At 41.7% G+C, this 23440-nt stretch overlaps 1 protein-coding gene across 9 annotated transcripts in view; it reads right to left on the minus strand.

Annotated features, from left to right (window-relative positions):
* Positions 1–3228: 3228 nt before the first annotated feature.
* LOC132379017 (protein transport protein Sec24A-like) overlaps positions 3229–23440 on the minus strand; it is a 91805-nt gene continuing 71593 nt past the window's right edge. For 8 of the 9 annotated variants that reach the window (XM_059946462.1, XM_059946461.1, XM_059946464.1 and 5 more), the window contains 5 exons: positions 22088–22240; positions 21851–21952; positions 18711–18803; positions 17484–17587; positions 3229–4826 (listed from right to left, as the gene is read on the minus strand). In XM_059946462.1, the coding sequence (XP_059802445.1) occupies positions 4718–4826; positions 17484–17587; positions 18711–18803; positions 21851–21952; positions 22088–22240 (561 nt within the window). In that variant the 3' untranslated portion in view covers positions 3229–4717. The remainder of the gene's footprint in view (positions 4827–17483; positions 17588–18710; positions 18804–21850; positions 21953–22087; positions 22241–23440) is intronic. The other variant, XM_059946463.1, reaches the window with a different exon arrangement.

Here is a 23440-nt window from a genome sequence, read left to right on the forward strand (position 1 = left end):
AGGTCTGAAGTGAATCGATGGTTGATGTGTTCAAGACCTGGAATGAATCACCACAGTGAGGCCCAGGTCCTGAACCAAGGTACAATCCATTGCTTGGACTATCTAAATGCCAGCCCATACAGACAGGAAAGGCTGGGTGTTAAGGGTCAGGTGAGGTTGGATCACTCTGGGTGCCGAGCCAATTCGGAGAGGTCGAGAACAACTCCTTCAGCAGCAAAATAAAGGCCCAGAGCAATTCGCTGGCGGCAGGACCCAGGTTCTAGTGCAAAGTTCGGACAACTTAAATGCCGACCCAGATAATCTGGGGGCTTCTCTCTCTGTGACATTAAGGCTATGATACAGCTCCCGGCTACTGCGCTTCATGTCTGCGAACCTTACGGCGATTTGCCCCACTAATATGATTAACTGAATATTCAGGCTTCGGGCCTACTCCAGGCTGCTCCGGGGATATGGATCTTAGGACTCAATCTGGTTCAGAATGCTGCTGTTGTTGCTTGTTTATATGATTTATTTTGTGTTTTTTTTCTCTTTTTTTAATGGCAATGGGGCTTGGTCTTATTTTTTTTTAATTGGTTTCTCTCGGGCTCCTTGCCTTGCGACTGCCTGTAAGCAAACAAATCTTGTATAATTTATAGATTTTTTGATAATAAATGCACTTTGAAACTTTGAGGTTAGTAACTTTATTTCCTAGACCATAGGAGAATAAGGAGAGATTTGATAGAGGTATATAAGATTATGAGGGGCATTGATAGGGTAAATTAAAGCAGGCTTCTTTCCATTAAAGTTGGGTGAGACGAGAACTACATGTTGTAGGTTAAGGATGAAAGGTGAAATATTTAGGGGAATCCTTTCAATCAGAATGTGATGTGAGTGTGGAACAAGCCTGTGAGGTATCATTGAAGTTTATGGAACAAAATGAGGCCATTTGGCCAACCGTGCCTATTCCAGCTGAATTATATTCATTTTGAGGTTACTTTCCACCTACTAGTCTGGAGTACTATAACTTGTGGAACTGCAAGGGCAATGTGCCTCTGTCACCCTTGGATCAGTTTTCAAGTTGGGGAATTAATCTGATGTGTCTTCCAACCATGTCAAGCACCAATACTGTAAAAAGAGTTATTATATTAGGTTTAGAAAGCTGAGGAATAAATACCAACCATGAGAAGGATAACTCCCCACTTTGCATGAAGTAGTGCTGTAGAATCTTTTCACATTCAAAGTTCAAAATACATTCATTATCGAAGTACATATGTGTCACCGTATTCAACTCTGAGCCTGGTTTCCTTGTGGATATACTCAGTAAGTCCAATAACCATAATAGTATCAATGGAACACTGCACCCAACAGGGCAGGCAACCACTGTGCAAATACAAAAGGAAAAAAAACAGCAATAATAATGAATAAATAAATAAACAATAACTATCAAGAACATGAGATGAAGAGTGTTTGTAAGTGAGTTAATAGGTTGTGGGAACATTTCAATGATAGGGCAAGTGAAGTTACCCCCTTTGGTTCAGAGCCTGAAGGTTGAGGGGTTATCACTGTTTCTGAACTTGATGACATGAATCCTAAGGTTTCTGTACCATTTCCTGATGGCAGAATTGAGAAAGGAGCATGAGCTGGGTGGTGGGGTCCCTGATGATGGATGCTACTTTCCATTGACAGTGATCTGTGTAGACATGCTCAGTGGTGGGGAGGGCTCTACCCGTGATGGACTGGACCATATCCACTCACCTTTTGCAAGATTTTCCAATCAAGGGTGTCGGTGTTTCCATACCGGGTTGTGAGGCAGACAGTCAATATACTATCTACCACACATCTATAGAAGTTTGTCAAAGTTTTAAGTGCCATGCCAAATCCTTGCAAATTATAAGGAAGTATAGGTGCTGCTGTGCTTTCTTTGTAATTGCACTTACATGCTGGACCCTGAACAGGCCCTCTGAAATGATAACACCAAGGAATTTAAAGTCTCTGACTTCTCCACTCTGATCCCTCAAAGGATTGGCTCATGGACCTCTGGTTTCCTCCTCCTGAAGCCAGTAGTCAGTTCCTTGGTCTTGCTGACATTGAGTAAGAGGTTGTTGCTGTGGTACCACTCAGATAGATTTTCAATCTCCCTCCTATTTGTTGACTCATCATCACCTTTGATTCAGCCAAAGATGGTAGAGTCATCAGCAAACTTAAATATGGCATTGGATCTGTGTTTAGCCTCATGGTCATACCACCAATTTGACCAAAATTGAACAGCAAAAGGCTCTGGTGCCTTGAGAAAGGAGTGAACATTGTGGAGAATGAGCGATGTAGCACCGTAACTGGGCTCTTCCGACCCAATGAATCGTCACCAACTAAACTGAACCCATGTGAAGAATTACCCTACCAACCTGTACGTCTTTAGAATGTGAGAGGAAACCGGAACACCCAGAGGAATCCCACGCTGTTGTGGGGGGAATTTACAAATTCCTTATAGAAAGTATCAGAACTGAAATTGGGTTACTGGCACTGTAATAGCACGATGCTAACCACTACACTGCAGTGCCACACCAACATTTCCATGATAGTAGAGCATGGAAATGTAGGATTCAGTGAGGGAGTTACAGAGTGTGGAGCCACAGCCTGTAGGAAGTATTGAAAGTAGGCCAGCGTGGAAGCATTAAAAATCACAGGCTAGGCTGTGGGAATGGAAGAGATAAAGTTGAACTTGGGGTCATCGATCAAATTCCTGTTTATAAGGCTTATGCTTATTTAAATAGATTTACAAAAAACTAGGTGGCTCTTTAATGAAAATGCAAGGAATTTTCTAGTTTTTCTGCCCACCATTTCATCCTCCAGACACTGGGCATTCAGATTATTGGTGCTTTGGAACATTTAGTGCTGATCTGACCAATATATGCTCAGTGGCCACTTTATTAGGTACACCTCAACACCTGCTCATTAATGCAAATATCTAATCAGACAATCATGTGTCAACAACTAAATGCATAAAAGTATGCAGACACGGTCAAGGGGATCAGTTGTTGTTCAGACACAATATCTTAATGGGGAAGAAATTTGATCTAAGTGACTTTGGCCATTGAATGATTGTAGGTGTCAGACAGGGTGGTTTTGGTATATCAGAAAGTGCTGATCTCCTGGGACTTTCATGTGCAACAGTCTCTAGAGTTCACAAGGAATTGTGTGAAGAAAAACATCCAGTGAGCAGCAGTTCTGTGGGCGATAATGCCTTGTTAATGAGAGAGGTCAGAGAAGAATGGTCCTGTCAGCTTCAAGCTGACAGGAAGTTGACAGTAACTCAAGTAACCACGTGTTACAACAGTGGTGTGCAGAAGAACGTCTCTGAGTGCACAACTGGTTGAACCTTGAAGAGAATAGGCTACCACTGCAGAAGACCAGGAACATACACTCAGCAGCCACTTTATTAGGTAAAGAGGTACCAAGTAAGGTGACCATTGAGTGTCTATCTATCCTTTGACATCCTTTGTCATCATTAGTTATCAACCCGTTAGTCATTCGTTCTTCAGTATCTTTAGTCATTAACCTGTTATCACTGTTGTAGTAGCTTGCTCTGCATAAAGTGGCTGTTGCCTTTCCTATGTTATTACACACAACTAATTACTGCACTCGGTGTAAAGCAGTTTGTGCCCTCAAACAACATTAAAGCTATATAAATGCCTCTGTTTTTATTTATTCTTTCACTATGTTTTCATAATTTTCAAAAATTGTCTTAGATCTTTGCTTATCCCACCTGTTCCAGAGAAAAGGTCACAAATTATCCAAATGATTCTAGAGCAATCTTCCAATTATATGTGTTTTCATAACATCAGAACAAGCTGAAACAACTTACATGATTATCTCTAACATATAATTGCATTAACAAGGTCTTATTTCTGGAACTGTTGACAAGAATCTGTGCAGTATCCTTTCCCTGGTTATATTATTTCTTTGACATTGCAATGTATATCATGTACACTATTTGATTTCTGAATATCTATGAACTAGAACATCCGATTATAACTTGGTGTTGAAGCCATAGTGTCAAAATGTATTCTGTCAGATGGTAAATTGAAGGTGGGATAACCTTTATGCCAGACATATCAAACAGTCTAATTTACAACAAACAGAACATTATCTACTTTAGTATGAATAACAAAAGGGGTCTACTGCAAACAGTAGGCTAGGTGTGCTTTACAGCAGCAACAGAGTTTATGACTGAATCTATGGTAGGGTAACTGAGGTTTAATTAGGCTATTTCTTCAATAAACTGCAGTGAACAGACAACTACAGGTTACAAACAGAGTGCATAAAATCCACCCTTTCTTCAGAAGGGGGTCTACAGGCTTAATAGACAGGTTGACTGTCCAATCACCCCCATCCTAAATAGATCTTTCAGTTTATTCTAACATCTAAGATGCACACCATGAACTACCAACATTCCAAGTGTACGGGGGTTAAGGGGTGGGGTTTGATACCTGACATCCTCGCCCTTCCGTGCTTCATTCAGGTAACTCCCCAATCAGGAGACAATAAACTTGGTTTTGTACACACATCCTATGAAGCATCCTGGAAGTGTTTTCTATTTCATTTCAAAATCTGCTTGATCAAAATGCAACCAAAGAGTTTAAAATGAGAGAAAGATTTTTTTTTGTTTTGGAGCATTTGCTATTTCAATGGACTGCCTTGGGTGAACCAGTCATCTCTGGAGCCAGCTGGGTTTCTGCTTTCATACCTGCTCCTTCAGGTGAAGCAGAAATTCATAGTAGGACATTGCTGATTCCGTGCGGTTATTGATCAGATGAGTGATGAATATGGACCGCGATGAACTGTCATCCCTGCCAAGTAAAAGCCAACAAAATCATGCCAAGGCATTGATCCCTGTATTGTGAAGCATTCCCATATATATGGTTATCAACATTTCAGAGTTTCATCCGTTCACCTGACAGATAGACGTCTCTTTCTCTTTCTTTCGAGATACACTACTGTAACAGTTCCTACCAGCCCAAAGAGTCCACGCTGCACCAATGTGACCAATTAAACTACTAACAGGTATCCCTTTGGAACATGGGGGGAAACCAGAGCACCCGGAGAAAATCCACAAGGTCATGGAGAGAAGGAACAAACTCCTTACAGTGGTAGAATTGAACCCAAGCCACTGACACTGAAACAGTGTTACTCTAACTGCTTTACCGCTGTGCCACCCCTGAATCACTGACATGAGGCACCAAACATTTTATTATTAAAAACACCATAAAATACATGCTTTGTTGTCATTTAGCCCATTTTGAGTCCCAATTCCAGTTCTTTTATTACAATTGCTACAAACTTATTCTTACAGTTTACCACTGAATCTGCTTTCACCATGCATCAACATAACAGATCACAGCAATTTACCACTAAAAGAAAATTTTCCTCATTTCATTTTTGGTTCTTTTGCCAATCAGCATAAATCTGTGACTTTTGGTTACATTGCTGCTGTAAACAGCAACAGCATAAGAGACATTTGCAGATAGTTTTGTTAACTGAACTCCAACCAAGAGGAATCGTTTGTACTAATTTACCCTTCATGGTTTTAAACCTGGGTGGCAGGGTGGAGATATGTCTCTACAAAAGGAGGTATAAGGAGCTCCTTCCCTCTGCTGTAGCCTGCAGGTCACCACTGGGCAAGGTGTAGCTCCTGCTTAGCCCCCCACCCCCACTGATCAGGGTCATATGAAGCCATGGGAACACGTGGTGGATGGTCATATAAGCAGATGATGCGTATCACAAGTCCTGGTTATGCAACTAATGAAGCCAGGCAGACAATATCTGAAGACTATTGATAATGGCTGGGGTCACCTGTCTTGTAAGGACACTGCCCAGAGGAAGGCAACGGCAAAGCACTTCTGTAGAAAAAAGTTGCCAAGAACAATCATGATCACCCATGTCAGATAACGATAATGAGTTTTAAACACTTCTCTTCAAAATCACTTCGAGAGAATAATCCCAGTTTCACAAGTCCCTCCACATACAAATGTACATAAGGGATAATATTTGTACGCCATCACTTGCATTTAACATACATACACTGTAGCTGGGTAAGTCAGCGGTACCAATTTTTCAAAGTGCAACCTCAGATATTTCTACACTATAAACACAAGAGATTCTGCAGATGCTGGAAATCCAACCAACAGACACATAATACTGGAGGAAGTCAGCAGGCCAGGCAGGATCTGTGGGAATGAATAAACAGTTGTTGTTTCGAGGCCTCCACACTCTGCGCACCAATCCCGATCTCACCATCAAAACTATAGACAAAGAGGGTGTTGTGGTGGACTGAACTCTACCTCTGAGGGCAGCCAGTAGCTCTCGGACACCTCCTGTTACCTACACCTTGAAAAGAACCACACTCTGTGCCATCAGAAAATTGTCTCTGACATCATCACTAACCTCATCAACTCTGGAGAACTCACGTGTACTGACACTAAACTTATAGCTCCCTTGCCCTGCATTGCTCGTTTCTACCTCCTAACCAAGATCTTGACTATCCAGGTTGGCACATTGTCTCTGCCTGCTCCTGCCCCACTGAACTCATGTCCACATACCTCGACTCCGTTCTGTCCTCCTTGGTTCAGTCCCTTCCCACCTACATCCACAACAATTCACGTGCTCTCGATCCCCTCAACAACTTTCAAATTGCTGGCCCTGACCACTTTATTTTCACCATGGATGTCCAGTATCTATACACTTCTATACCCATTAAGAAGGCCTTACATCTCTCTGCTTCACTATCAACAAAAGACCCAACTAGTTACCCTCCACCACCACCCTCTTCCATCTGGCAGACCTGGTCCGCACCCTCAACAATTTCTTTGGCTCCTCACACTTACTTCAAACTCAAGGGGTAGCCATGGGCACCGCTGTGCCTGCCTTTTTGTTGCCTACGTAGAACAATACATGTTTCAAGCCTTCCCTGGAAATGCTCCACAACTCTTTCTGTGCTTCATTGACAACTGCATTAGTGCTGCTTCATGCACCTATGCTGAACTCATCAATTTCATCAGCTTTGTCTCCAATTTCCACCCTCCCCTTAAATTCACTTGGTCTAATTCTGACAGCTCTCTCCCCTTTCTCAATTTCTTTGTCTCCATCTCTGGAGACAAACTATCTACTAATGCCTTTTATAACTCTATTGATTCCCACTACTACACTGACTATACTTCTTCCCACCCTATCTCCTATAAAAATCCTTTTCTCTTTTCTCAGTTTTTTAATCTCAGTTGCATCTGTTCCCAGGATGAAGCTTTCCTTTCCAGGACATCGTGGATGTCCTACGATGTCCTAGGAAGGGAACCAGTTTCCTTTCCTCCACCAAAATTGCTGCCCTCTGCTGCATCTCCTCCATTTCCCAGATATCTGCGCTCAGCCCATTTTCCCACCACCTCAACAGTGAGTATTCCTCTTGTCCTCCCCTTCACCCTATAAGCCTCCACATCCAACATATTGTTCTCCACAGCCTCCACCATCTTCAACAGGATCCTACCACAAGATATATCTTTACCTCCCCTCCCACTCTCTGCTTTCCACAGGATCGCAACTTCCTTCATTCTCTTGTCCATTTGTCCCTCTGCACTAGTCTCCCAGCAGGCACATATCTTCTGCAAGCAATAGAAATGCTACACCTGTCCATTTACCTCCTCCCTTATCTCCATTCAGGGCCCCAAGCAGTCCTTCCAGGAGAGGCAACACTTCTGTTGGGGTCATCTGTTGTATTCGGTGTTCCTGATGTGGCCTCTTCTACACTGGTGAGAGCCGACATAAACCGGGGGACCACATTGTCGTGCACCTCCACTCCATCCGGCAAAAGTGGAATTTCCTGGTGGCAATCTTTTTAATTCCTCTCCTCATTCACCTCCCGGCACATCAACTCATTGGCCTCCTCAGGTTAGAAGAACAACATCGATTTCTTCTTCCTCTATTTTTTTTTCATTTTCCCTCTTCCTTCCCTCTTCTTCTGTTCCCCACTCTGGCCTCTTACCTCTTCTCCTCACTTATCTATCACCTCCCCCGGTACCTCTCCTTCTTCTCTTTTCCCCATGATCCACTCTCCTTTCCTATCAAATTCCTTCTTCTCCAGCCCTCTATCACCCACCTGGCTTCAACTCTCACTTCTAACTAATCCTCCCTCCCCTTCACCCACCTTGTTGTCCTGGCATCTTCCCCTTTGCTTTTCAGTCCCGAAGAAAGGTCTCAGCCTGAAACATCGACTGCTTATTTATTTCCATGGATGCTGCCTGACATGCCAAGTTTCTCCAGTGCTTTGTGTATGTTGCTCCATATTACTACCTTGCTTGATGATCTCTGATGACCCCACTGAATTTACAATAAAAAAACTGTTTTTCCCAACTGGCCAAAGCCAACATTTACAATCCCTTTCAAACATCATCTCACTGCATCAGCACAACCACCTCTTCTGTTCTCATCTAACTTCGCTGTAAGGGTATTAAGGAGAAGAGTTTTAAAAAGAAAGTTTGTTGTATCATAACTGAGGTTCCTCATCACTGCCATCATACAGGTATGTTTCCTCTGCACCCTCACCAACGCTTTCACCTTTCTGAAATTGTTTTGTCTAGAACTGAAAACTATAACTTAGCTAGGGCCAATAAAGATTGCATTTCAGTTCCTTTCTTTTGCTTTCTATAAAGCCTAGGGTTCCATATGATTTCTATACCAAGCACACCACCTTGTCTTGATGGCATCAGTGGCTTGCATCTGTTCAATCTCAATGTTACTGTACCTGGTTAAAACTGTACCTTTGATGTTATAATTGGCTTTCCTCATGCTTCCTAATTAAGATGGGGTAGCATGATAGTGTAGCAGTTAGCACATCACTTTACAGCACCAGCGATCACAAATCAGGATTCAATTCTCACCGCTGCCCTTAAGGAGTTTGCTTGTTCTTCCAGTGATCATGTGGGATTCCTCTGGGTGCTGTAGTTTCCTCCCACTTCTAAAGATGTACGGTTAGGATTACTGAGTTGTGGACATGCTCCGCTGTGGCAAGACTTGTGGGCTGCTCAGCACAATCCTCGCTTATTTGATTTGATGCAAACAATGTGTGCTTCAATGTACATGTGATAAATAAAGCTAATCTGTCTTTATCATGTCATATTTCTAAATTCGCTCAACCTGCCAATTTTCCAGTTTATGATCCACTGCAGCACTTGCTGCCCTTCTCACTATTTGCTACGCTTCCAAGTTTAGCTACCACAAATGTAAAAGAACCTAGCATTTCGTCGTCCAGTGGGTCACAATCAGGTTGGTGTCTGGTTCCGTCACTGCAAGCCTGAAGAAAAGGACATAGCATAAAAAAAATCCAAGTACACACACATATACAACACACTAACACACAGGCACTCACACAGATTTTTATCATTTGGATATTTATCATGAGCTGTGAATTCCACTTGTAATGTGTGTTTTTTGTGAACAGCACAATTCGATGAGTTCCAGATGTATTCCAGAAAACTGAGCAGGAAAATCTAAGGAGGTATGTTAGAGTAGGGAGTACTTGGCTATCACACTCAGTCAGCAAGACAAAAAAGATACCAGTACACTACTCAAAGGATGGACATGGAATTCTCCATACATCTTGGTGAATATTGATTTCCCTCTCAACACCTGAAGAGATAAGATAAAAATTAGCTCTATTTGTCACGTACATTGAGAGATACTGCAAAATGCATTGTTTGCATCAAATCAAATCACCAAGGATTGTGTTGGGCAACCCACATGAGTTGCCACACTGCTGGTGCCAACATAGCATGCCCACAACTCACTAAGCCTAACCTATATGTCTTTAGAATGGGGGAAGTGAACTGAAGCACCTGGGGGAAAACCATGCAGTCATGGGGAGAACATACAAACTCCTTACAGAGAGTAGCTGGAATGGTACCCCGATCCTACAGCTGGCTCAATAATAGTGTTAAACTATGCTATCGTGCCGCCCAAAGTACTCACCATTATTATTATTGTCATTTATTGGGAACTTGTTATGAACAAGGCAGTTATAGATATACCGACTAACCTTGCATTGACAGCAAAGAAACAGACCAACTAGTCGAGGTTAATATTTCTGATGTATAGGAACATTCTCTCATCCTATCACTATAACCTTCATTTTCTTTCTTACTCAGATACACAGGCTATTCTTTGTCATAATCAGTCCCTGTAATAGTATATCAGTACTCTATACAGTATATTCATGACTGTCTTATACTTCTAGCCCGTAGTGGTGTCAAGAGCAGAGTAAAGAACAACTACAAGCAATCCCGTTACCTTCTGTTGTTGTTGGCTGTTCACCCACAGTGAGTGAATTTACAAAATGGTGTCAGGAATTGCTAGGAAAAACGGCAACAGTCATTGTCCCTGACCGTATTCCAGTTATCTTATTCCCGTCCCTCTCCCTCGATTTTCAATCAAAACCTAACTGAATTTTCTTAAGTGTAGGATCAATCCCTGTAAACTAATTTGATATGTTGACAGATGTAACTGATTCATAGCAGGAATATGACAACAGTGTCTTTGTAGAATTGGGCAACTTAAACAAGGGTGTGAAATGGTGGGATGGAGGTGAGGGCAACCATTTTCCCACCCTCAGTTTCAATCCTCAAATCTAAAGGCATCTCAAGACTAAACAAGACTTTTAATATCAACCCCATAATAACATAAGTCATGGGAGCAGAATTAGGATGTTTGGCCCCTTAAATTTGATCCACCGTACAATTATGGCTGACTTATTAACCATTTCAATCCCATTCTCCTGCCTTAGACCATAAGACATAGGGCACAGTCAGCCCATTGAGTCTGCTCTGCTATTACATCATGGCTGATTTACTTTCCATCTCAACTCCCTTCTCCCTGTACTCTTTAACGCCCTTACTAATCAAGAACCTATCAAATTCCACTTTAAATATACCCAGTAACTTGCCTTCCATGACTGTCCATGGCAATGAATTCCACAGATTCACCATTCTCTCACAAAAGAAATTCCTTCTCTTCGCTGTTCTAAAATGACGTCTTTTAATTCTGAAGCTGTGCCTTATGGTCCTGAACTCTCCCACTATTGGATGCATCCTCTCCACATCCATTCTGTCTATGCCCTTCAACATTTGGAATGTTTCAATGAGATCCTCACCTTATTCTTCTAACCTCTAAATGAATACAGTCCCAGAACCATCAAATGCTCTTCGTATGTTAAATACATTAACCCTTTCATTCTGCTGTTACGAATGTGCCACAACTCTGAGGGGCCGAAGGGTACAAAGTAGCCCCCTCCTTTTTGAGAATCGCAAGATCGCTATTAATTCGGGTCTGGGACCCAGGAAATGAGAGAGAGACACACAGGATCCACAAGGGTTTGGAATGTGGGTCCTGGCCTCAGCGATACAAAGCCACGGATAACGGCCATTGTCTCTTGGAGACGGAATTGTGTATTGAGTACTGTACTATTCATTGAAGCCCTCAGGGAATGACCAGAGTGGGCAGGTTGAGGGATTGCATCATCCCAACCTGATTGACATCTGAGACCCCGTGAGTAAGGATAAAAGAGGGTCTGGGGAACAACCCCTTCAGACGCACCAGGAGAAACGCTAGAAATCCCGTGACAGCGTTTAATAGCGACAGCCAGTGGAGGGCTCGCGTGTGTCCTTTTCCCTTGCCTGGGAATTGGGGCCTTACCACGGAAGAACGGATGATATCCGGATGTATTTGAATGAGAAGCCGAATAAGTCCATCTCCGAATTTGCTAGGTTCGCAGATGAATATGCCCTAACCCACAAGACAAAGTTTTCCTCAAATAAAAGTTACCAGAGAGACCGTGGGAACGGTAGAGAAAGCCCACTGGCTGAGGCAGAGGTCCCACCAGGAGCTAGTGGTAAGATTGAGGAGGAGAGGCAAGACGGCAGGAGAGTTCCTGGCTTGACCTGTTTTAATTGTGGAAAGGGGGGACATATTGCATCTAGGTGCCTTGCTCCGAGGAAAGAGACAAGAAAAGGGAAAGCAGTAGTCCCTATAGGGTGTGCTGTGGTAATCAGTAAATCGACGAGAGAGCCCCAGGTAGACAGAGTATGAGAAGGGTCTGAGAAATGTATTTCAAAAGGAACCGTGTCTGTGAGAGAGGGAGACACACCAGTTCCAGTGCAGATCTGGAGAGCCACGGGAGCTGAACTGTCATTGATTAGCAGTAAGGTACTGGATTTTGGTTGCAAGACGGGAATGGTAGCTTTGAAAGGAATAGGAAAAGGGACAGAAACGGTGCCCTTGAATAGGATCATTATAAATTGTGAGCTGGTATCTGGACCAGTTGAAATAGGGGTGCAATCAGAATTCCCGAGAACTGACGCGGACATCCGTCTTGGTAACAATTTAGCCGGTGGTAAGGTTTGGTCAGCAATGAAGCTGACGGGCCAGCCTGTGAGTGTTGAAGTCCCGCCCCTAGATTCCAAGATCTATCCCTTATGTGCGATCACTCTCAGCATGTCGAGAAAGGCAGCTGAGAACGAGAGCAGTTTAAATCCGGCCAGTATCGATTTGGCCGAGACATTTTTACCGACCCTGTACCACGAGGGTTTAAAGGATGGTAAAATGGAGAGTATTGGTGAAAGAGAGTAAGGGAGAGGAGGCAGACCTGCCCTTAGTGAGGAGAAAATTTATAGAGGCACGAAGTAAAGATGAGAAACAGATAAAGCTGTTAAAAGGTCCAGGGTTGGACATGGATGATTTGTCTGGTTTGGCAGAACTGTTTGAAGAGGTTGAAAATTCTAAAGGTGTTCCCGATAATGAAATGAGGGCAGTCCTAGATGAAAAGGATGCCATTACCTTGAAGAAGTCTGCTGGGTTGGCAGATGAGGTTGTTTCAGCCCATGGGGTTGAGTTTACTCTGGAAGGGAGTTGCCCAGAGAGTAGCTGGGAGGATCAGGGGAATTTAGAATTTGAAAAGGGAACGGGTATTGAAAGCCTGGAAGAGGCAAATGTCCCATTTGAGTGTGTCCAAGATGTGGATGCACATGGTACTGAACCTAGTAATGGAGCTCAGAAAAAGTCTGAGGTATTTGATTCAGTTGAAAAGGAATGCAGTCCTTGTGGGTCAGATGGACTTGGTTCAGTGAAGAAAGGGTTAACCTTGGGAAGTGAGAATTCCCAGTTGTTTGTGCTCGAAGGTGTGCTAAAAGTTAGTGAGGAGATAAAAGGTGGTGAGGTGAATATTATTATTGAAGGAAAAGGGAGAAGTGTAGTTCCCAAATTGAATGAAGAAAATTTAAAGTCTGGATTGATGTCAGAAGCAGCCACCAGGCTACAGAGACAATGGCTTGGTAACGCGGCGCCTGCGAATCAATTACAGGTTGATTTGGAATGTAAAGGTGCCCCACATGCTATTGCTATTCAAGAGTGTGGTATGAAAAAGCAGAATTCGAAATGCTGTTTGAACAAAGGGGGGATCGCTTTCAGATCTTAAATTGAGAACTAATAGCATGAAGGGTCCTGAAGAGAAAACTAGCAACTTGCTTAAACTTAAAGAATTGTGTGGAACATTGGAAAATGGTCTAAGTTTGGAACACATTGTTGATAAAATAACTCCTATGAAAGGAGTGGGCAAAAGCCTATTTCACCATGGTGCACAAGCTCACCACGTGGGAGTTAACTGGAAAAGGGGAGAGGGTTGACGGGCTGCCATTTTAAATAGCAGGATCCGGTTTTAAGGGATTTCGACAAAGCATGTGAATAATAAAGACAACCCCCATGAAGTTTGACTGTTCAGTTTGAAAGTAAAATAAAGATTAGTCTTTGCATGAACTTTTGTAGTATACACGTAAGCTAAGATCACAACTCTTTAGTTTTTGTTTGCGGGAAAGAAATACAAATAGGTGGTTATTAAATTGAAGTCTGGTGTTGAGTATAAAGTTTCTCTTTATACTGATGACTTATTATTTTTTCTTTCAAATCCGTCTACATCCTTACCTCCAATGTTTTCACTTCTAGACCAGTTTAGCCAGTTCTCTGGATATAAACTTAATTTACATAACATCGAACTTTTCCCAATTAATAAAGAAGCACAAGAATCAACATTTCGTGATCTCCCTTTTAAAGTAGTTCATAATCAATTTACTTATCTTGGGATTACAGTCACAAGGAAGCTTAAAGATCTCTTTTGTGAAAATTTTGCCAATCTTTCATATACTATAAAACAGAGTCTGTTACAGTGGTCACCTCTATCTATGTCTTTGGTAGGTCGTATTAATGTTGTTAAAATGTATGTTCTCCCTAAACTTTTATATTTATTTCAATCAATCCCAATTTTTATTCCTAAATCCTTAGACTCTATTATTTTGTCATATCTGTGGAAGAATAAGCGCTCTAGAATTAATAAAGTTTATCTCCAAAAATCTAAAAAAGAGGGTGGCTTGGCTTTACCTAACTTTCGTTTATATTATTGGGCAGCCAATATACGTTGTGCTACCTTTTGGTCTTTTTTCCATGGCCAACCCGAGTGCCCTAATTGGGTGGCAATGGAGTTGAGCTCCACTAAAGAATTATCTATCTCTGCACTTCTTGGCTCTGACTCCCTAGTAGTTTGTCCAGATTAATAGTTAATCCTCTTGTTAGATACACTTTACGTATATGGGCTCAGTTTAGGAAATTTTATGGTTTCCGTGGTTTTTCCTTTTCTAGCCCTATCTTACATAATCACCTTTTTTTACCTACTATGTATGATTCAGCATTCCATTTTGAAGATCTTTTTATTGATAATTGCTTCACTTCTTTTCAACAGCTCTCTGCTAAGTTCAATCTGCCCAATGCTCATTTTTTTAGATATCTCCAAATTAGACACTTTATCATTCCTTTAATTCCTAACTTCCCTGAAATGCCTGAGAAAAATGTTATGGACTTATTTCTTTCAATTAATCCACTAGGTAAAGGTTTAATATCATTTATTCATGATAAATTAGCAGCCTTACGACGTGCCCCTGTGGATAAAATTAAAATGGCATGGGAGCATGATTTAAACACCTCCTTATCTGATGAGACAGGACTCGATTCTCAAATCGGTTAATTGAACCTCTCTTTGTGCTCGCCATTGCCTTTTACAGTTTAAGATTGTTCATAGAGCCCATATGTCTAAATCTAAGTTATCTCGATTTTACCCTAACATTAGTCCCCTTTGTGACAAATGCAAAAGGGGAGAGGCCTCTCTCATTCATATGTATTGGTTTTGTCCTTGCTTGGAGAAATTTTGGAAAGATATCTTCATAACGTTATCGTATATTCTGAATCACCACCTAGAACCTAACCCTTTAATTGCTTTGTTTGGTTTCTGGGGTGAGACTGATTTACGTCTGAGTTCGACTAAGTGTCGAATATTATCTTTTGCCTTTCTCCTGGCTAGACGTTTAATCCTCCTTAGATGGAGAGATGTTGCCCCGCCCACGCATGCTCAATGGCTTAGTGATATTATGTCCTGCTTAGACCTTGAAAAAATTCATTATTCAGTTCTTAATTCGGATTTAAAGTTCCATAAGGTCTGGGGACCTTTTATTGAGTACTTTCATAACCTTCCTCTTGACTAAGGTTTTTTTTCGGTCCCTTGCTTTCAGCTCCTTTTTTTTTGGTAGTAGGCATTATTATCTTCTGTTGCTAAGTGTATTTACAGTTTTGGTGGTTTGAATGTCCTGATTTATATTCTCTATATCGTGTTGTGGTTGATCTGGAGTTTTTTTTTGTTGCGGGGCTTGGGGAGGATACTAATTTTACATGTCTTCAATTTGGGTGCTTTTTCAATTATCTTTCTTTGTATCATATTATTATTGTATGTTTATTTTTGCACTGTATCAATGTTCTTCATTTTGATCTGGGTTTTTTTTATAAAATGTATAAAAAAAACTAATTAAAAAAATAAATAAATTGAAGTCTGATGCTACAAGACTTTAGTAAGGTACAATATGATGATATTAAAGGAAGTGACAATGTAATCGTTAACTGTTTAGATGCTGAATTGAATGTATAACTCTATTACTCTGTAGTGAAAAAAAAACCTTTTGTATTGTGTTAGATTCTAACATCCTGTAAGACTCTGTATTACTTCGTTTTTACCGATGATAAAAACACGTTGAAGGAAGGGGGTGTTACGAATGTGCCACAACTCTGAGGGGCCAAGGGGTACAAAGTAGCCCACTCCTTTTTGGGAATTGCAAGATCGCTATTAATTCAGGTCTGAGACCCAGGAAATGAGAGAGAGACATGCAGGATCCACAAGGGTTTGGAACGTGGGTCCTGGCCTCAGCGATACAAAGCCACGGATAACTGCCATTTTCTCTTGGAGACGGAATTGTGTATTGAGTACTGTACTATTCATTGAAGCCCTCAGGGAATGACCAGAGTGGGCTGGTTGAGGGATTGCATCATCCCAACCTGAATGACATCTGAGACCCCGTGAGTAAGGATAAAAGAGGATCTGGGGAACAACCCCTTCAGACGCACCAGGAGAAACGCTAGAAATCCTGTGACAGCGTTTAATAGCGACAGCCGGTGGAGGGCTCGCGTGCGTCCTTTTCCCTTGCCTGGGAATTGGGGCCTTACCACGGAAGAACGGCTTAGCTAAAGGAGTGGCCGCATGTGACCAACTACACCAATGGAACTCTCGAAGGATCGACATCATAAAAAGGAAAAGCTGGCAAGTTTCTAAAATCTCTCTCTTGACTCCAACCAAAAAGCTGCAGCCTGAATGAACTGAGTGACTTTTATATTTCCATCGGACAATACATTATCCCCTAGACAACGATAGAGCTTATTTCTTATTGATTATTATTATACCCGCACTTTTAGATTTAGTATTGATGACGTATGTTATCTGTATGTTTGCATTGATATTATTTTTGTGTATTTTTATTAATAAATTCTGTTAAAAACAGTACCATCAGACTTCAACGGACCTCTCTACCTTTGCCGGTAAGTGACCCAGTTACGGGGTTCGTAACACTGCAATCATTCTCATAAACCTCCTCTGGATCCTTTCCAATGCCAACACATTCTTTCTTAGATATTGGGCCCAAAATTGCTCCCAGTGCTCCCAATGCAGATTGACCAATGCCTTATAAAGGGTCGGCATTACATCCTTGCTTTTATATTCTAGTCCTCTCAAAATGAGTGCTAACATCGCATTTGCCTTCTGATGGTGTGTGTGAGGATCGCCCTTTTGGAAGCTCATTTTGATGCCCTAATCAGTTGGCCAGCACAGTAAGTTCAGTAACTCAAATGACAAACTGACATATTCTGCATTCAGTTATTGTTTTTCCTTTTGTCTTACCTCAGCGTACTTACATATGGGATGACCTGTCTGGAAGGGATGCAAACAAAGGCTTTTTCACTGTATCTCAGTACATGCAACAGTAATAAATCAACTGTAAATTGATAAGTATAGTATTTTAAAATGCCATTTTGTGAAATCGCATACTCACTTGATGATGAAACAAGGTACATGGTAAAGTCTCTCCTTCCTTAAGGATTCCAGTAACACATGGATGAGTTTAGAAGCCGGGTTTTCCAAAATGGGCAGCAAGGTCTGAAACACAGCAACGGTATTGATGCTTACATTTGCTCGGAGTGTCCTTGTGTTCTCTGCAACCTCCTTCAAAGATATCATCCTGGTGGCTGCAGCTGTTGAGGAGGATGATGCCAAAGTCTATATGGTGCAGGACTAATTCAGTGAGCTCACTCCTCTAGCCACAGCCTATGCCAAAGCCAGAGGAGCTGACAAGATGTCCTCTTGCGTTAACTTCAGCCAGACACATAAATCTGGCATTAATTCCGCTGCATAGGCATATTTCTACACTCATGGACCACTGTATTAGGTATAGAAGGTACCTGATAAAGTGCCCCTATGTGTATGTTAATGGTCTTCTGTTGCTGTAGCCCTTCATCTTCAAGGTTCAATCTGTTGTGTGTTCAGAGATGCTCCTTTGCACACCACTGTTGTAACGTGTGGTTATTTGAGTTACTGCCGCTAAGTGAATGGTGTGAAAAACAAAAAAAAACAGCGAGCGGTGGTTCTGTGGGTGAAAAAGAGAGAGGGCAGAAGAGAATGGCCACACTGGTTCAAGCTGACAGGATGGTGACAGTAACTCAAATGACCATGCATTACAACAGTGGGGTGCAGAAGAGCATCTCTGAATGCACAACATGTCAAACCTTGAAGTGGATGGGCTACAGCAGCAGAAGACCATGAACATACACACAGTGGCACTTTATTAGGTACAGGAGGTAACTAATGTATATTCAAAAGGTTTGGATACCAAGGGAATCAGAGGATATGGGGGTACAATGGGAAATTGGAGTTGAGGTAGTCATGGGATTTCTCTGCTACCTAATAAAGTGGTACTGAATGTATATTTATGGCTTCTAATATTAATTCTCCTTACTAGAGGAAACGACTTTTTAAATCTACTTATCAAATCCTGTTACAAACTTAAAAACCTCTAGCTTTTCCTATTCAGAAAGTAAGTGTCCCGTCTGTTTAGCTTTTCCTGGAAGTTTGAGCTTTAAGTTTCTCCTATCACACTTATGCACCTTCTCAAATATTTCTACATCCTTCTGCATTAGGAAACTTGAGCCAAGTTTGATCCTATATGGTTCCTTAATTACCTACTCTGAAGTGAAGGGAGTGGAAACAAAGACGCAGGACTTACCAGAGTTCCAGGCAGTGAGATATAACTGGTCACACCCAGTACGTCGCTGAGAAAAGCAGTGTTGCAGTGTCTGGCGACCCAGATGTACAGAACCTGAGGAACACAGCAAAGTCCTGGTCACCTAATCACTGCAAGGTCCCAAAGCACCATCACTTTCAATCACATGTTATATGACCATCCAGCATGGCTGTCCATCCAACTCAGACATTGTCCGAACTCTTTAGAAACCTGAAGCTTCATCCTTTTGAAACTCTGAAGCTTCACTCTTTCAACACTGGGTGGTGTGAGTGGACAGGAAATGGAAGGACCAGATACCGGGGAAATCCACAGGATCATTACATTTTGGATCCTTTTCACTACAGTATCAGCTACAGCTTTCTCAACAGCATTCCCGCCTCTGTGTCAGAAGGATGTTGTTCAAGTTCTGATTATGAAGCCCAGAGCAGATAATCCAGGGTGAAACCGATGAAGGGTCTCATAGTCTTCCAGAGGCAACATTAAGCCATGAATCTACTCTCAGATCCACGCTGGTATAGAAGCATCAAAGCTCAAGAACGGAAAAGCCTACGAAAAGTGGTGGGTACTGCCAAGTCCGTCACAGAAAAAGCACTCACCACTATTGAGCACATCTACAAGGTGCGCTGCCACAAGGAAGCAGCATCCATCAAACAGAGACTGGCAAGCAACCAATGTGCAAAGAAAGACAAACAGCAAATAAAAAAATAAACAAAAGAATAAAACTGACAGCATGAGTTGTAGAGATTTGAAAGTGAGTCCATAGGTTGTGGAATCAGCTCAGTGCTGAGGAGGGTGAAGTTATCGATACTGGTTCAGGAGCCTAATGTTTGATGGATAATAACAATCCCTTAACCTAGTGAAGTGTGACCTAAGGCTCTTGTACCTCATCTGATGCCAGCAGTGAGAAAAGAGTATTACCTGGATGTTGGGGGTCCTTGATGATGGATGTTGCTTTCTTGTGTCAGTGCTCCTTGAAGATGTGCTCACTAGTAGAGAGGGCTTTTCCTGTGATGAACTGGACTGTATCCAACATTTTATGTAGGCATTTTTATTCATGGCATTAGTGTTGTTGCACACTAATCATATTTTCAATTACACTGTTCCTTTGACACTGAGCAAGAGCTTTGGAGGGTGGAGGCATTCAGTACTTGTAGTATAATGGATTTTGCCCTCAGTCACCCACCCCTCACTTACTCCCCAGATACTCCGAGACCAGGAGGCGGGGCGGGGTGGAATCCAATGAGAGAAGTCTATGTGCCCACTACCAGCAGGAAAGGGGAGGTTTATATTTCCAAAAACTCTGCCATGGACAGTCCCAAGCCCAGCTGCAAAAGGAGGAGGAGAAGTCATGCAGCTTCTAAGGAGGGGAGTAAAAAGTCGATGTTTTGGGCTGAACCCCTCCATTAGGAAATGTTGGAGGAACTTAGCAACTCAGTTAGCACCTATGAAGGAGAGTAGAAAATTCATGTTTTGGGCTTGATGCCCTTTCATCAACTGTATCCCATAAAAATCCAGAGCTACAGAAACACCAACAGAAGCTCCAAAGGCCTCATCAGTGGGAGAGGAAGAATCTTCAAAGATGAGCTACACCTAGGGACAATTTGAAAGACTGGCCCAGGACAGAGGACTCTGGTGAAATGCTGTCAGTAGTCTCTGCCCCAGCAGGGCTTAAGAAGAAGAAAAAAATACTTCAAACCTGTGATATATCTTAAGTTCATTGTCGGGGTGTGAAAGCATTTTATCATCGCCACTTCAAACTGATTTCAGGATTGATATTCACTCTTAGGACACCTTCACTCTTCTAACAGGCAATTAGGCAAGTTGGTTTCTTTTCGTGTGTTTCATGCTTGAAGTTGTATTTTATTTAGGGATACTGCACAGTAACAGGCCCTTCTAACCCAATGAGCCTGAGCGTCCCAATTTCACCCATGTGACCAATTAACCTAGTAATTAATGCATTTTTGGAATGTGGAACGTGGATCAGTAAATTTGCTGATGATACAAAGATTGGAGGTGTAGTGGACAGTGAGGAAGGTTTTCAAAGCTTGCAGAGGGATCTGGACCAGCTGGAAAAGTGTGCTGAAAAATGGCAGATGGAGTTTAATACAGATAAGTGTGAGGTACTGCACTTTGGAAGGAAAAACCAAGGTAGAACATACAAGGTAAATGGTAGGGCACTGAGGAGTGCAGTAGAACAGAGGGATCTGGGAATACAGATACAAAATTCCCTAAAAGTGGCGTCACAGGTAGATAGGGTCGTAAAGAGAGCCTCTATAAATTGAGTATTGAGTATAAGATTTGGAATGTTATGGTGAGGTTGTATAAGGCATTGGTGAGGCCAAATTTGGAGTATTGTGTGCAGTTTTGGTCACTGAATTACAGGAAGGATATTAATAAGGTTGAAAGAATGCAGAGAAGGTTTACAAGGATGTTGCTGGGACTTGAGAAACTGAGTTACAGAGAGAGGTTGAATAGGTTAGGACTTTATTCCCTGGAGCGTAGAAGAATGAGGGGAGACTTGATAGAGGTAAATAAAATTATGATGGGTATAGATAGAGTGAATGCAAGCAGGCTTTTTCCACTGAGTCTAGGGGAGGAAAAAAACAGAGGACATGGGTTAAGGGTGAAGGGGGAAAAGTTTAAAGGGAACATTGGGGGGGGGCTTCTTCACACAGAGAGTGGTGGGAGTGTGGAATGAGTTGCCAGATGAAGTGGTAAATGTGGGCTCACTTTTAACATTTAAGAAAAACTTAGGTACATGGATGAGAGGTGTATGGAGGGATATGGGCTGGGTGCAGGTCAGTGGGACTAGGTAGTAAAATGGTTTGGCACAGTCAAGAAGGGCCAAAAGGCCTGTTTCTGTACTGTAATGTCCTATGGTTCTATGGAAGAAAACCAGAGCACCAGGAGGAAACCCATGGCAACATGGAGAGACCAAACAAACTCCTTGTAGTTGCTAGTGGAATTAAGCACAGGTTACTGATGTTGTAATAGCGTTACACATTTTGCCTTCTCATTGGAGTTTAAAGTTGGCCATGGCACAAAATCCTCCTGGGGCATTTAAAGGTGGTAAATACACAGGTTCCCTTTCTTTACTCTTTCCATTTAGCATTTACACTTACATGACCACAGTCAATTAGGAAGGCTCCTTCCAGTGTAAGACTCTCTGCAGAGAGTGGCATCAGAGCTGGCCTCTTTATCGTTTTGGTGTCCATTTCCATCTGCTGGCAGAAAGAAAATAAAAATAGCATAACATCCTGTTTGCTAATATCACTACCGCTGCCTTTTTCTCTCTCTCTTTGATTAAGCATAGACTGAATTTAGCAAGAAAACATTTACAATAAAGCCACAGTACTCACGTTGTCTTCAGTCTGCCTGTTGAGGTAATCATCAATCCGGTACAGATCTGGGTAAATCATTCGCAACACAAAACTCAACGGCTGCTCCATCAGCTGCAACATCCTGAAGACCCGCTCATCCAGGCTCATAGCATGACTTGTGTGGAAAGCAGGCTGGACAACAAATTATTACATATTGAACGATTTCTAGGAGAATAGCTGGGATACATATTTTTACATGGACACTTGGAAATCTGGTTATGTGATGTTGAATTCTCTATACGAAATAGTCTCCACCCTGTTGAAGAGGAAACCCTCTTTCCACTGTCTCCTTTTCTAGCAATGTGAGGTGTCATGATTTCAATTTAGGAACCAATCCAAGGACACATACAAAATTTCCTTAAAATTAACTTCTCCCATCCAAACTCAAGACAAACTAAAATTATCATTTTTTTCTACAATCAAAACAATCACCAAATGTCATTAAGTTACTTTCTAAATTTCTCAGAGATTTTGTACTGTAATAGAAATTAAATTCAGTACAAATATATTACAGGAACGGAGTCAGAGATCTACGGATACTCTTAGATCAAGTGCACAATTTGAAATGCAACTTGCATGAAATGATGGAGGAACTCAGCAAATGAGGCAGCATCAATGGAGAGGAGTAAACAGTCTTCGCTTTGGATCGAGACCCTTCGTCAAGTCTTGATGAAGGGTCTCAGCCCAAAACATCGACTTTTTACTCCCCTCCACAGAAGTTGCCTGACTTACAGAGTTTCATCAGCATTTTTTGTGTATTGCTCAAGATTTCCAGCATCTGCAAATTTCTTATGTTTGAGATTTGAAAAGCAATTCTGCTGCATTAAAAACAGTTATCTTACCAACGCCAACATTGAAACTAAATCTCACTCTGTTTTCTAGTTGGTTTAAATTATCCAGTTTGTGTATTGATTTACAGCCAATAGCTGCCTCAATCATCTCCCTGGGCAGCTTGTTTAACATGTCTAACCAAATCAAAATCTAAAATAAATCTGATTTAAATCTAAGGATAGATTTGGTTTCAGAATCTCTATATTAATTTTTTGGAGTTTTGTTCAAAATTTCACAAGCCACAGAATGGAAATACCTATTTATTCCTTTATTATAGACTAGAGGACATAATATGAATTGTGGAAGCAGGCTTCATGGGACATATTAATTAACCATTCCACCCCCGCCTTTTGACTTCAAACAACCGTGGCAAACCATCATCCAATTTAACTGCTGATTACATTCTTAGTTTTACTTATTTGTCTATTCATTCATCTATTTATTTATTTATCTATCTATCTATCAATATATCTATTAATTTGCTGTTTGTTTTTATTTGCA

The sequence above is a fragment of the Hypanus sabinus genome, chromosome 21, assembly GCF_030144855.1.
Source record: "Hypanus sabinus isolate sHypSab1 chromosome 21, sHypSab1.hap1, whole genome shotgun sequence".
In the NCBI taxonomy this organism is placed as follows: domain Eukaryota; kingdom Metazoa; phylum Chordata; class Chondrichthyes; order Myliobatiformes; family Dasyatidae; genus Hypanus; species Hypanus sabinus.